The sequence below is a fragment of the Balaenoptera musculus genome, chromosome X, assembly GCF_009873245.2.
Source record: "Balaenoptera musculus isolate JJ_BM4_2016_0621 chromosome X, mBalMus1.pri.v3, whole genome shotgun sequence".
In the NCBI taxonomy this organism is placed as follows: Eukaryota; Metazoa; Chordata; class Mammalia; order Artiodactyla; family Balaenopteridae; genus Balaenoptera; species Balaenoptera musculus.
Genome location: NC_045806.1, coordinates 69,949,947 through 69,964,822, shown reverse-complemented (window position 1 = coordinate 69,964,822; position 14,876 = coordinate 69,949,947). Strand labels below are relative to the sequence as shown.

Sequence of the window (14,876 nt, the reverse complement as noted above, 5' to 3'; positions counted from 1 at the left end):
AGACAGAAAGAAGGACACTACATAATGATCAAGGGATCAATCCAAGAAGAAGATACAACAATTGTAAATATTTATGTACCCAACATAGGAGCACCTCAATACATAAGGCAAATACTAAGAGCCATAAAAGGGGAAATCGACAGTAACACAATCATAGTAGGGGACATTAGCACCCTAATTTCACCAATGGACAGATCATCCAAAATGAAAATAAATAAGGAAACACAAGCTTTAAATGATACATTAAACAAGATGGGCTTAATTGATATTTATAGGACATTCCATCCAAAAACAACAGAATACACATTTTTCTCAAGTGCTTATGGAACAATCTCCAGGATAGATCATATCTTGGGTCACAAATCTAGCCTTGATAAATTTAAGAAAATTGAAATCGTATCAAGTATGTTTTCTAACCACAACACTATGAGACTAGATATCAGTTACAGGAAAAAATCTGTACAAAGTACAAACACATGAAGGCTAAACAATACACTACTAAATAACCAAGAGATCACTGAAGAAATCAAAGAGGAAATCAAAAAATACCTAGAAACAAATGAAAGTGAAAACACGACGACCCAAAACTTATGGGATGCAGCAAATGCATTTATAAGAGGGAAGTTTTTAGCATTACAATCCTACCTTAAGAAACAAGAAACACCTCAAATAAACAACCTAACCTTACACCTAAAAGAATTACAGAAAGAAGAAAAAAAACTCCAAATTTAGCAGAAGGAAAGAAATCATAACAGCTGGTTCTTTGAGAAGATAAACAAAATTGATAAACCATTAGCCAGACTCATCAGGAAAAAAAGGGAGAAAACTCAAATCAGTAGAATTAGAAATGAAAAAGGAGAAGTAACAACTGACATTGCAGAAATACAAAGGATCATGAGAGATTACTACAAGCAGCTCTATGCCAATAAAATGGACAACCTGGAAGAAATGGACAAATTCTTAGAAAGGTATGACCCTCCATGACTGAACCAGGAAGAAATAGAAAATATGAACAGAGCAATCACAAGTTATGAAATTGAAACTGTGATGAAAAATCTTCCAATAAGCAAAAGTCCAAGACCAGATGCCTTCACAGGCGAGATGTATCAAATATTTAGAGAAGAGTTAACAACTATCCTTCTCAAAATCTTCCAAAATATAGCAGAGGGAGGAACACTCCCAAACTCATTCTATGAGGCCACCATCACCCTGATACCAAAACCAAACAAAGATGTCACAAAGAAAGGAAACTACAGGCCAATGTCACTGAGGAATATAGATGCAAAAATCCTCAACAAAGTACTAGCAAACAGAATCCAACAGCACATTAAAAAGATTATACACCATGATCAATTGGGGTTTATCCCAGCAATGCAAGGATTTTCAATATACGCCAATCAATCAATGTGATACAGCATATTAACAAATTGAAGGAGAAAAACCATATGATCATCTCAGTAGATGCAGAGAAGGCTTTTGACAAAATTCAACACCCATTTATGATAAAAACCCCTCAGAAAGTAGGCATAGAGGGAACTTGCCTCAACATAATGAAGGCCATATATATGACAAACCCATAGGCCGCATCACCCTCAATGGTGAAAAACTGAAACCATTTCCACTAAGATCAGGAACAAGACAAGGTTGCCCATTCTCACCACTATTATTCAACATAGTTTTGGAAGTGTTAGCCACAGCAATCAGAGAAGAAAAAGAAATAAAAGGAATCCAAATCGGAAGAGAAGAAGTAAAGCTGTCAACAGTTTGCAGATGACATGATACTATACATAGAGAATCCTAAAGATGCTACCAGAAAACTACTAGAGCTAATCAATGAATATGGTAAAGTAGCAGGATACAAAATTAATGCACAGAAGTCTCCTGCATACCTATATACTATTGATGAAAAATCTGAAAGTGAAATTAAGAAAACACTCCCGTTTACCATTGCAACAAAAAGAATAAAATATTTAGGAATAAACCTACCTAAGGAGACAAAAGACCTGTATGCAGAAAATTATGACACTGATGAAAGAAATTAAAGATGATACAAATAGATGGAGAGATATACCATGTTCTTGGATTGGAAGTATCAACATTGTGAAAATGACTCTACAAAGCAATCTACAGATTTAATGCAATCCGTATGAAACTACCACTGGCATTTTTTACAGAACTAGAACAAAAAATTTCACAATTTGTATGGAAACACAAGAGACCTCAAATAGCCAAAGCAATCTTGAGAATGAAAAATGGAGCTGGAGGAATCAGGCTCCCTGACTTCCGACTGTACTACAAAGCTACAGTAATCAAGACAGTATGGTACTGGCACAGAAACAGAAATATAGATGAATGGAACAGAATAGAAAGCCCAGAGATAAACCCTCGCACATATGGTCACCTTACCTTTGATAAAGGAGGCAAGAATATACAATGGAGAAAAGACACCTCTTCAATAAGTGGTGCTGGGAAAACTGGACAGGTACATGTGAAAGTATGAAATTAGAACACTCCCTAACACCATACACAAAAATAAACTCAAAATGGATTAAAGATCTAAATGTAAGGCCAGACACTATCAAACTCTTAGAGGAAAACATAGGCAGGACACTCTGACATAAATCACAGCAAGATCCTTTTTGACCCAGCTCTTAGAGAAATGGAAATAAAAACACAAATAAACAAATGGGACCTAATGAAACTTAAAAGCTTTTGCACAGCAAAGGAAACCACAAACAAGACGAAAAGACAGCCCTCAGAATGGGAGAAAATATTTGCAAATGAAGCAACTGATAAAGCATTAATTTCCAAAATTTACAGGCGGCTCAAGCAGCTCAATATCAAAAAAACAAAAAACCCAATCTAAAAATGGGCAGAAGACCTAAGTAGACATTTCTTCAAGGAAGATATACAGATTGCCAACAAACACATGAAAGATTGCTCAACATCATTAATCATTAGAGAAATGCAAATCAAAACTACAATGAGCTATCATCTCACACTGGTCAGAATGGCCATTATCAAAAAATGTAGAAACAATAAATGCTGGAGAGGGTGTGGAGAAAAGGGAACCCTCTTGCACTGTTGGTGGGAATGTAAATTGATACAGCCACTATGGAGAACTGTATGGAGGTTCTTTAAAAATCTAAAAATAGAACTACCATACAATCCAGCAATCCCACTACTGGGCATATACCCTGAGGAAACCATAATACAAAAAGGGTCATCTACCACAGTGTTCATTGCAGCTCTGTTTACAATACCCAGGACATGGAAGCACCCTAAGTGCCCTTCAAGAGATGAATGGATAAAGATATGGCCCATATATACAATGGAATATTACTCAGCCATAAAAAGCGAAAGTGAGTTATTTTTAGTGAGGTGGATAGACCTAGAGTCTGTCATACAGAGTGAAGTCAGAAAGAGAAAAACAAATACCGTATGTTAACATATATATGGAATAAAAAAAAGAAAAGAAAAATGGTCATGAAGAACCTAGGGGCAAGACAGGAATAAAGACTCAGCACTACTAGTGAATGGACTTGAAGCCACGGGCAGGGAGAATGGTAAGCTGGGACAAAGAGAGTGGCATGGACTTATATACACTACCAAATGTAAAATAGATAGCTAGTGGGAAGCAACTGCATAGCATAGGGAGATCAGCTCGGTGCTTTGTGACTTCCTAGAGGGGTGGGATAGGGAGGGTGGGAGGGAGGGAGACGCAAGAGGGAAGATATATGGGGATATATGTATATGTATAGCTGATTCACTTTGTTATAAAGCAGAAAATAACACACCACTGTAAAGCAATTATACTCCAATAAAGATGTTAAATAAAAAATTCCCGATTTCTCAGAAAGAGGGGAATATGCACAGGGCCCTTGGCAGAGTTGGTGTTGCCTTCCCTGGTGGGGGAGGTGAACAAGGAAAAGAGCTGCCATGGCTCCCCTCCAATCCCGCCCATCCCCTCTTGAAGGCAGGTGACTCAGTGGCCTGCAGCAGCTTTCAGTTTGGCAGGACATGGGTAAGGTGAGGGGAACTTTACTGCAGAAGTTGAGCTACTCAGGGCAACTGCAGGTAGACCATCTTGTGGAAGAGTCTGTTGCTTAAGAAAACCACCAAGGAGAAGAGGTGCAATTGGAAAAGGCGCTGATAATGAATAAAGGAAATAGGATAGAAAGGAGGCAGCCACTGTCAATGTAGGAGGACCGCATTGCTGTGAGGAAAGACAAGGGCAAACCAAATGCAATGTAGTAAGGCCAATTCTCTCTATGTTTTACAACTGCTGGTGAATTTCAATTCCTTTATTGAACCAACGATATTTGAAGCAGTATAGTGAGTAGAGAAGAGATGTGCAGGAGACTAACCAGCTGACCAACAAGATGGATTGGGAAGAGACTCATAAACATCCCTTGGAGGAGAAAAAGAGCCTGCAGCAAAAGGTTGAAGAGCATGTCAGCAATTATTTTGCTGAAAGTAGCGAATGGGTGAGCTTTCCTCCCTGATACCTCGAATGCCAGATCAGCTATATCCTGAAACCCGATTGCGTTCACAACTTTGCTAAGCACAAACGGGGAGCACCCAAAGAGCACTGAAAATTGACGTGAGGAAGAATTCTAACCACAACCAAACATCCCCAGGAAGTGATGGTTCACCAATAATTTGGCCCACTGCTGACTGAAGCACAGGAATAAACACTCAATAAAACAAGAGGAGACAACCAGAATATCCCACCATTCCAAGTGCAGCACTGAAAAATTCGACTAACAACATGTGGTTCACTGTCTTCCTTCCTCTCTATACTCTGGGCTCTCCTCTGAGCCAGGACACTGCTTGCCCTTCTTCGACGCTGCTCCTCTCTCTTCTGTTGACTTTGACCTTCTAGCTTTGAGATGGTGCAAATTCCCCAGATGGAGTCTTTGATTCCCCTGGCAAGGTCCTGTAGAAAAGTTTTGACACTGTCCGCCATATCTTCACTGCCCAAACTATCAACTACACAAAGGAGAGAGAAATGTCCCCAAATCTTTCACCATGAAGGACCCGGCAGCTTCGCTGCCACGTCTTTGGCTCCAGGCCCACCGCAGGCCTGCTCGGCTCCTCCATGCCCCTCCGCGCCCAGCCACCCACTACCACCTATCAGTGAATTTTCACTGAAGCTCCTGCCTATTCAGTGAATTTTTATCGATTGCCCACTATGCACCAAAAATTACCCCAAGAACTGGAGATAGAGCAGTGAACAAAACAAGGTCCCAACCTTCTTGGAACTGAAGTTCTTAATTGGCCCCAAACCATTCGGTTACAAAACAGCAGAGTTGGAACTGAAATCGAACAATGCAGATATGGGAGAGGAACATTTGTGAATTAAGGACGATTGATGATGTAGGTGAATTAGGATCCAGAGACCCACCCACATACCACTCCTCTCCCCCATCCTCGCCAGCTAGAGTGTAATCACAAAAGCAGAGAAATCAGAAGTATGTATGCAAGTACATAACATATTTGTAACACTGAGCCTGCCTCATTATGGTTGTGTTCAACTGCAAAGAAGCAAATAGTTTCTCAGGGAGAAGATGCAGCAGAGGGTTAAAGAAAAATGATCATTTTAACTTTAACATTTTCAGCTTCTAACTCTTTACAGTATTGAGGGATAAAACAAATTTCAATCCCCATGCTTTGTAAACAAAAATAATCTAACTGGTTTTGCAGAGCAGCTTGAAAATCCTGTCCAGATACATTTTATTTATCTAAGTATATGCCTTTTTGTTTGTTCTTTTAAATTCCCTCAGTAGAAGATTCTGGCTAAATTACAATATTTATAATAAGCTGAGGCTCCTAAATGGCAACTTTATCCTCTTTCACCTTCCAGTTTGTCTAATCTTTACTTCTCCCTGTAATTAAACTGATCTCAATCCGCTTCTCTCATGATATCCTTCTAACTCTGTTCAGCCTTTTTATTTTTGGTTGCTCCTGATCTTCCTTATTTTCCATTTATTGTCATTTTAGTCAAGGGATTTATGCATTCTGGTATATAACATGACTCAGAAATGAGGAAATATTTTGATTCCATCAGTAGATATAATCCAAATTATATTAATCATTTTCATTGATTTTCCACTTGCAGAGCTCCTACTTTGGGAAGGGCACTCTACAGCCTTCAAATTGGAAAATAAAAGGAAATAAGACATGGTTCCCAAACCAAAGGAGCTGACAGTTCCTCTCAGGAAGGGGAATAAGATATGTCCACAAACAGCTATGTAAAATATATAGTGAGGTGTATGATAGATGCCATAAGAGAAATACAGATGAAGTCTTACTGAAGTTCAGAGGCTGGGGATAACACATTTGTTTGGGAAATCAGAGAAGGATTTATTGTGGTATTTAAGGAATTATTACAATGAACATCGTTATTGGTACCATTTTACTAATGTGGAAACAAAAGCTTAAATAAGTGTGACTTGCTTAGGTCTTCTAACTAAATGTGTCACTCTCTATCTTTTCTGACTGTTATTCTGGGGGTAATTTTGACAAGTTTTGATAACCTGTATTGGATTTGGGGTTAAAAGAAGAGAAATCAAATATGACTTAAGCTTTTCAGTTTGAGATACTGGGAACATGGTAGCTCAATTAAAAGGAGTAAGAAGTAGGGGAGAGGAGAAGCTGGTTTGGGAAAGGGGGAGACTGTGAGATCTGTTTGAACCAGTAGCCTTTGAGACACATGGCAGGGAAGATGCCCAACAGGCAGTTAAAAGGTAACTTGAGGAAGGTCACATTTGTGATAGAGACATAGGAGTTATTCCTCTTAAAGTTATCTTTGTAGCTGTGGGAATGAGTGAGATCACTGAGGGGTAATGGAAGGGGGTGAGGTTAGAACCTAAAATGCCTACTCTAAAGGAAGAGAAGGAAGGAACCACTTTCACAGGTAGAGGAGCGGTCAGAGAGGGATGTGAACACAGACTAACTGAAGCAAACAGAGAAAGGGGGCAGTCAACCATCTCAAAGGGCCAAAGGGCCAAGGAGGATGAGGTTTGAAAATAGAGTTTGACCATTAAGAAAGCAATGGTGATGTTTGAGAGAGCAGTTGTAGTATACATACGGAGGCAAAATCCAGATGCAAAAAGTTAATGGGTGACTGGATCAAGAAGTGGAGGAAATAAGTGAGGATTACTATCCTAAAAAGGATATTGGTCAAAGGAGGAGAGATGGAATAGTAGCACAGAATCCTGGAGATCTGAGAGGTTTATAGACAGAGGGAAGTAACTAGTAGTAAGGAAAAGTTAAGATGCAGCAGAGAAAGGGAAGAAAGGGGACATGATTCTGGAAGAGTCAAGAGTGGATAGGATTCCAGGTACAGACAGAGAAGTGACTTCCAGATAAAAGAGGAGTATGTTATTCCATAATGAGTGGAAGGAGCAGAAACTGAAGAGATTTTTGAGGTGGAGAGGAAAATGGAGGAATCTCATTGGACAGATTATATTGGTTTTCTCAGTAAGTAGAAGGTGAATGAACGAACATGAGCATGGGGCTTTCAGGAAAAAAAAAGATTTGTAACCGTAGTTATAGAGAACTTGGTGAATACAAGTATGACCATGAATGTCCGAGGGCTTCTTAAAGTTGGATAACTTGAATTTGTACTGAGCCACATCAGCAAATCTTTTTTGTTTTAGCACCTTTATTTATTTATTTATTTATTTATTTATTTATTTATTTAGGCTGTGTTGGGTCTTCGTTTCTGTGCGAGGGCTTCCTCTAGTTGCGGCAAGCAGGGGCCACTCTTCATTGTGGTGTGCAGGCCTCTCACTATTGTGGCCCCTCTTGTTGTGGAGCACAGGCTCAGTAGTTGTGGCTCACGGGCCTAGTTGCTCCACGGCATGTGGGATCTTCCCAGACCAGGGCTCGAACCCGTGTCCCCTGCATTAGCAGGCAGATTCTCAACCACTGCGCCACCAGGGAAGCCCAGCAAATCTTTTTTAAAAAATGTTCTCCAACAAGGTTTCATGGCCTGGGAACAGTAAAGTGGATGCTGGGGATTATGTACTTTGTTAGATGTGAGAACTACTCCCAGAGGTTCTAAAAGTAACAGTTAAATTATAAGATCAGCCATCTTTGAAAACACCTGTTAATTTTTAGGGTGGGTCTGGCACCAATTCCAATGTACAGGTAGAAAAATAAAATAAGCTACCAAATAGTGAAACTGTCTAGCAGCTCATTTATTAGAAATCTAAAACTTTTGATTAATTTTGCTGACCTGTTTTATGCAGAGTGATCTATTCATATTAATATTTGGTTTTACTTTCTTATAGAGTTGGGGAAAATAATAGTTCCCTAAATTTAGAAGTTTTTCTTTCAGTAGATCATTTAAAATAAGTCCAACACACAGTTTAGGGAGAATCAATACTCTTAGCACCTAAGTCCTTTTTCTTCTTAAAAAATAATAATGGTTCAGCATTTAGAGTGAATTTTAGTTCATAGAGAAGAAAATTTCATGCTTTTGTTAAATTTTTTCCCCTATTAGAAGATGCTTACATCCGTATATGAAAGTTCATATCGTCTCTTCTCATCCAATCATCTGTTCATTCACTATGGGGTATTCAAGATGGATAAAGTCCCTGCCCTCAACAAGCTTACTTTTGTGTATTTTTTTTTAATCTATTTATTTATATTTATTTATTTATTGGCTGTGTTGCGTCTTCATTGCTGTGTGCGGGCTTTCTCTAGTTGTGGTGAGCAGGGGCTACTCACCGCTGTGGTGCGCGGGCTTCTCATTGCACTGGCTTCTCTTGTTGGGGAGCATGGGCTCTAGGAGCCCGGGCTTCAGTAGTTGCAGCACGTGGGCTCAGTAGTTGTGGCTCGCAGGCTCTAGAGCACAGGCTGAGTAGTTGTGGCGCACGGGCTTAGTTGCTCCGCGGCATGTGGGATCTTCCTGGACCAGGGCTTGAACCTGTATCCCCTGCATTGGCAGGCAGATTCTTAACCACTGCACCACCAGGGAAGTCCACTTTTGTGTATTTTTAAACTCGATATCCTAGAAAAGTTCTAACAAGATTCTCATAAACTATTTTAAAATCAGTATTGATTTTAAATATTATATTAATGTATTATTCAAAACCAATGCCTTTTATACATTAACATGACAGATTAAAGGTACTTTAACATACATATTTTACTTGGTATAAAGTACCCTTCATTACTATCCCTATGATAAAGGAACTGAGCCTCAGAGAAGGTAAATGACTTACCTAAGTTTCCACAGCATGTAGGTGATAGAGGCAGAACTGAATACAGGTTTTATTAACCCAGACATTTTTTTCTATTATACCTATTTCCACTAATTTTAGTAGTCAAACCCAATAGATTTGTAGTAGTTCAAATCCAATCTACTTTGTAATTCTCACCTGTTGACCTCCCTGAAGCATTTATACCTTCACTCACCTTCCTATTGCTTCTTAAAAATTTCTCTTCTCTTGACTGTATGACATTTTTCTCTTATGATTCTCATATGTCTGAAGATTTGTAGTTCTGTCTTTGATCTTCATTTGCCTTTTCAGCAATTGCATGATTTTAACTAGAACTTCTAAGCATATGATTCTGAAATCTAGAACAATAGCCATGGAATCCCCACTTAGTTCCAGACATGTGTTTTCAACTGTGTGCTGTAAAAGAGTTCTTTTGCTAGTTATTTGCAATAAGTTAATACATGTTTAAGGGATTACTATGCACTATATACTTTGCTAAGTGTTATGAAGAATAAAAATATGAATCTGACCTAGATTCTTACCAGGAGCACAGAAAACTCCATGTGTCTCCACTTTTACTGTTTTAGTTTTTGAGTCCATTTACCATATAGTAGATTCCTCAGGTTCAAGATCTCATAGTCTTCTTTGAAAAGTGCTGTCCTTGATGATTCAGGATAATTTTCTAACTGGTCTCCTCACCTGTATTCTTTCCATTCCCCAATTAATCTTCCTGAAGTAGACTTATGTTCAAATCACAGCCCCGTTTAAAAGCATTCAAAGGCATCTCACTGCTTGCAGAACCAAGCTCCATCTGCCAAGTATGCCCCCTACATATAACTTTACACTTTTCCAACCTTGGTGTCTTGACTTTGTTTCCTTCACTTCAAATACCATTTTCTTTCACCTCCTTATATTCAAAGCCCACCTTTACCTTCTCTTAAATGCTACCTGATCCAAGTAACCTACCCAAGCACTGCCAATGGAACTCGGTTTTTCTTCTTCTGAATTCCATCCCATAAGTTATTTCTTTGTACTTTTTATTGGCCCTTGCCTCTTTCACCCTTGTATTATAGGTATTTGTGTTCATATATCATCTAGACTAGGGATTAGAAAACTTTTCCTGTAAAAGACAATATAGTAAATATTTTAGGCTTTGTTGGCCACATGGGGTCTTGGTCTTCTTTCTTTTTACTTATAGTCCTTTAGAAATATAAGGTCTTGGTCTTCCTTCTTTTTACTTACAATCCTTTAAAAATATAAATACCATTCTTAGCTTGAGAACATTACAAATATAGGCTGCTGGCTATAGTTTGAACCCTGATCAATATTCAATGCTCCTAGTAATAATCTAACTTTGATTCATGCCTTATAATACTTAGCAAAGTATATTGTGCATAGTAAGCTCTTAAACATGTGTTACATGAATGTAAACATGTGTTACATGTATTACCAAAGAGGCTTTTTTTACAAAAACAAACACAAAATAGTTTCTAGGGGAATTTTTAAATATATATCCATCTTTAGATTTGGTAATTCATCAGCTAGTCAAAATGAATCACTTATATGTTTGTTTTACCAAAGTATCCCAGGAACATTAAGTTAAAGCACCCTTTAGCCAAACTTGAACACAAGAAGTGTATACTTTGGGTTCAAGAGTGTCTTGCCTTCTCAACAACCAGTGTTTTAGTCCAGTTGTTCTAACAGTTTTTACAATAGTAGACTACAAAAATGCTATCATATTTTGTTGGTTTTGAAATGGTCCTAAGCACATTAACTGGTAATAGATTTAGCCAATCCCCCTCTCTACTGTTCCCTTGCATTACAAAAATAAATGAATGCAATTTTTGGTTTGTAACAAAATAACCCTGACTCCCCCTATACAAGTGAAAAGTCATATGAAAACCAAAAGAAAGGAGAGGAGTATAGTACATAGTACATTTATTTTGGACTCCTGGTCTGATTCTTATTAGCCCTTCCTGGTTTCTTTCAGATCTTGGACATGTCACCACCCATTATTTCATTGGTGACAACTTCTAAGCACTTGGATAATCCTACATCAATTTAGTTGATTATATGGAGATATAGTGGCTCTTAAAGCCTCTACTCTGTTCTCAGTATTCAGAACACTTTGTACTGAGAGCCTTAGCTTTGATTGTAATCACAAGTAGGAATTGTACACTTCAAGGGAACCCAAATTGAGTTCCAAGAAAAAAAATCTTTAATACAGTTCTACCTACTTTATGGCTCAGTGGTGCTGAATTATGTTTATTTTGCATTTCTCTAATAATACTTTGGCATAGAAAGTAACCTGCCAGTGAACCCAGTTTAGATGAGGTTGACCTCATGCCTGTCTACCTCAGAGGAAACTTACCTTGCCTTAGGAACAGAAAAAAAAAATCTTTCCCACTCTTTTCCAATTTCCCCAAAACACTGTTAGTCTTAGTAAAATGTAGTGGGAGATACAGTTTGTTCTGTTTGAGAAAATGGACTATTTTTATTACTATATCCTTATATCTCTCAGAACCTTATTGGGATGTCATTCCACTTTCCTCCTAAAGTCTGCCACTACTTCAGAGTTTATTGGAGAATGCATATTTGCTTAAGTTCAGATTCCTCTGAAAAGGTAACTTTCAAAGCAAAACACAGTCTTTAATGTCTTTATAGGAACCACTGTCGCCATTCCTAAGAGGAGGCCATTTCTTTCCAGGAAATAATGTTATTTACGAAAAAACCATAAGAAAAGTGGAGAAGCTAAATATGGATCAGGTAAGTGAAATTTGTTTTAAGGCTTATTTTATAAGTGTATACTTTTGAATTATGAATATTTTAATAGAGCTAAAATGGCCTTCAATTGTCAAGTGCCAGGCAAGCTCGCTATGTCATAACGATACCTCATTATATCTACAGCCCTTTGTATCATCCTTAATGCTTTCACTTCCATTTCCTCATTTGAAGTATTATTGTTCCCATTTTACTGAAAGGGAAACTGAAATAAAGATATGTCCAGTCACGGGGAAAATTAATGGTAGAATCTGAACTTAATATAGATATCTCAATGCTTTGTATGTTTCTTTTAAACAAGGCTCACAAAAATCATAATTTAAAACATTGCAATTTTCTTAATTCATTTAATATGAAGTGAATTTTTAAATGAACACTATCTATGAACAGACCTGTAAAATACTGTGTACTATAAAAGGTCTAGAAAGCTAAAGCTTGAAGTCAGTTTTTGAAATTCCATTAAGCTTAATTGAGAGACCAAGTATAGAGTACAAAACTGCAGCAGGGTGATGGTAATTCCATGGCATATAGAGCTCCTCTCTCCCCCTGCCCTTCCGTCCTTTAAGCAGAGTTGTTACTGTAACCAGCAGAGGTTTCACATTGATCTCCTCAGTGGGTACAAACATTCCCAGCCCAGACAAATCCTGGGATTTATCTCTTGAACTACGACAGTGTATTAGTTTCTTAGGGCTGTGGTAACAAAGTACCACAATCTGGGTGGCTTGAAACAACAGAAATTTATTGTCTCACAGTTCTGGAGGCCAGGACTATGAAATTGCCGTGTTGAAAGGGCCATGCCCCCTCTAGAGCCTCTATAGAAGGAACTCTTCCCTGCCTATCTCCTAGTTTCTGGTGGCCTCAAGTGTTCCTCAGGTTGTAGATGTGTAATTTTAATTCTCCATTGTCACATAGCACCCTCCCTCTGTGTCTTCACATGGTCTTCCCTCTGTGCATGTTTGTCTCTGTGTCCAAATTTCCTCTTTTTATGAGGACACCAGTCATGTTTGATTAGGACCCATCCTAATGACCTCATTTTAACTTGATTACCTCTGTAAAGACCCTGTTTCCAAATAAGTTCACTTTCCGAAGTACTGGGAGTTAGGACTTCAATGAATCTTTTTTTGGGAGGCACAATTCAACCCAAAACAGGCAGTTAAATATTATCAAATGAATTTTGATCACAAAATCATTTTTCTCATATACAACTGAAACATTAAAATATACTAAATTCTCTTTTTTTCATTTTTCTTGGCATGAGAACATGTCTTATTTTTATGAGCATTTATGGGCAGTTGTTACCCAACTCATAGGAACTAATACATTATTACTCATTTGATACCCAATTAAAATGAAAAAGAGTAAACTCTCAGAATCATAAATATCTAAATCTTTAAGATTCTAGTCTTCTTGGAAAACTGTATATAGTCTGAAGGGTTTAATATAGTACATATTAAGTGCATATTTTCCAAAAGAACTGCAGAATATTTCTGGACATTATGATACCAAACAGAAAAATTTCTCGAAATATTTTAGTTCTTCAAAAGGCACTTTCCTCAAGCTACCAGTTTATAACATCTGTCCTTTATCTAACTGGACAGCCAAAACAATGTCTGACACACTTTAAATAGGAAGGAATGTTTGAGACACATCATTTCATGCTGCTTCCAAGTTCTTGTTTCAAAGAGAATAAACAGCTTTTCTAAATCTTGGCCCTAGAAGAAAATATTGAATATCATGTACATTATTATTGCTATGCATCTGGAACAATTAAAGAAGAATTCCTTTAAGAGAACATTGCTGCTACTTACTGTTAACTAGAATATTTACTTTTACATGTCCACTTTTCTTATTAATGACTTAAATGATTTGGGAGTTTTGGAACTGCCATGGGAGGCTACCCAAGGTAGAAGGAACCATGCATACAACTGCTTTGACCTAGTTGAGTTTCCTCAGTGACAGAAATACGGTGGGATGAGCTGGATAAAGCCAGAGTCTGGATGAACCTGTTTAATGTCATATGAGACTAATCCAAATAGGACTAGCTCTTAGGAGATGGGACCTGTCCAAAAAAAGAGGTATTTATAGTAGAAGGGTGGTAAAGTGGTGTCAGTTGCAAGATAATTATCCAATTCATATAAATTGTACTCTGTGTATTTTTTTCTTGAGCAAAAATGATAAGATATATGGTAAATCAGAAATGTTTGATCTTTTGTACATTAAAAACTCAGCTTGTGGTATGCTTCAAAAGTATGAGAAATGTATGAATATCTTGCTTTGGAACAATAATTTTAGTAGTCAGGTGTGAGGAATGGAAACTGAAAACCTGCTAAGACTTTAGGGGTACCAATGAGTGGTTCAGATGCCAAATAGGCTCAGGAAAACCACAAGACATCCCAGATGGAGAGACTATCAGCATTCTATTCAACTGATGCATTAATAAAGAAAGATGATTGAGAAATGGGTTTTGTTTTATTTATTGTCCTTTCAAAGTTTTTCCTAATCTGCTTTTTAAGGGACACATTTTTTTTTTCAGGAGGAATTCTACTTCAGTAGTGTACAAGCTCTCCACTGGTGAAAGCTTTCTCTGGCTATCACTCTGACTTTATCCTAATCTAGTGTATGAAGGTATTTTGTAACATAAAAGAACAGATGATACATTCATCCCCAAAATTTGTACAAAAGTTACTGATAGTACACAGTCAGACTTCTAAACTGTAGAGCTCTTACTTAGTGCTAGCATATTTGTAAAGTAGGTCATATTTGAAAAGATCCTAGAGAAAATCATTCTATGAACTGATTCTATGACCTTTATTATCTATATGTCTACCAAGGCAGTGTCTACTTGTAAAATGTGTTTCTTTA

At 37.7% G+C, this 14,876-nt stretch overlaps 1 protein-coding gene and 1 pseudogene across 1 annotated transcript in view; one reads left to right on the top strand and one right to left on the bottom strand.

The window, feature by feature from the left end:
• POF1B (POF1B actin binding protein) overlaps positions 1–14,876 on the top strand; it is a 100,864-nt gene that overhangs the window by 20,891 nt on the left and 65,097 nt on the right. Inside the window, 1 exon segment of the mRNA XM_036839291.1 lies at positions 11,898–11,999. Within this exon segment, the coding sequence (XP_036695186.1) occupies positions 11,898–11,999 (102 nt within the window).
• On the bottom strand, positions 3,986–5,017 carry LOC118888623 (annotated as a pseudogene).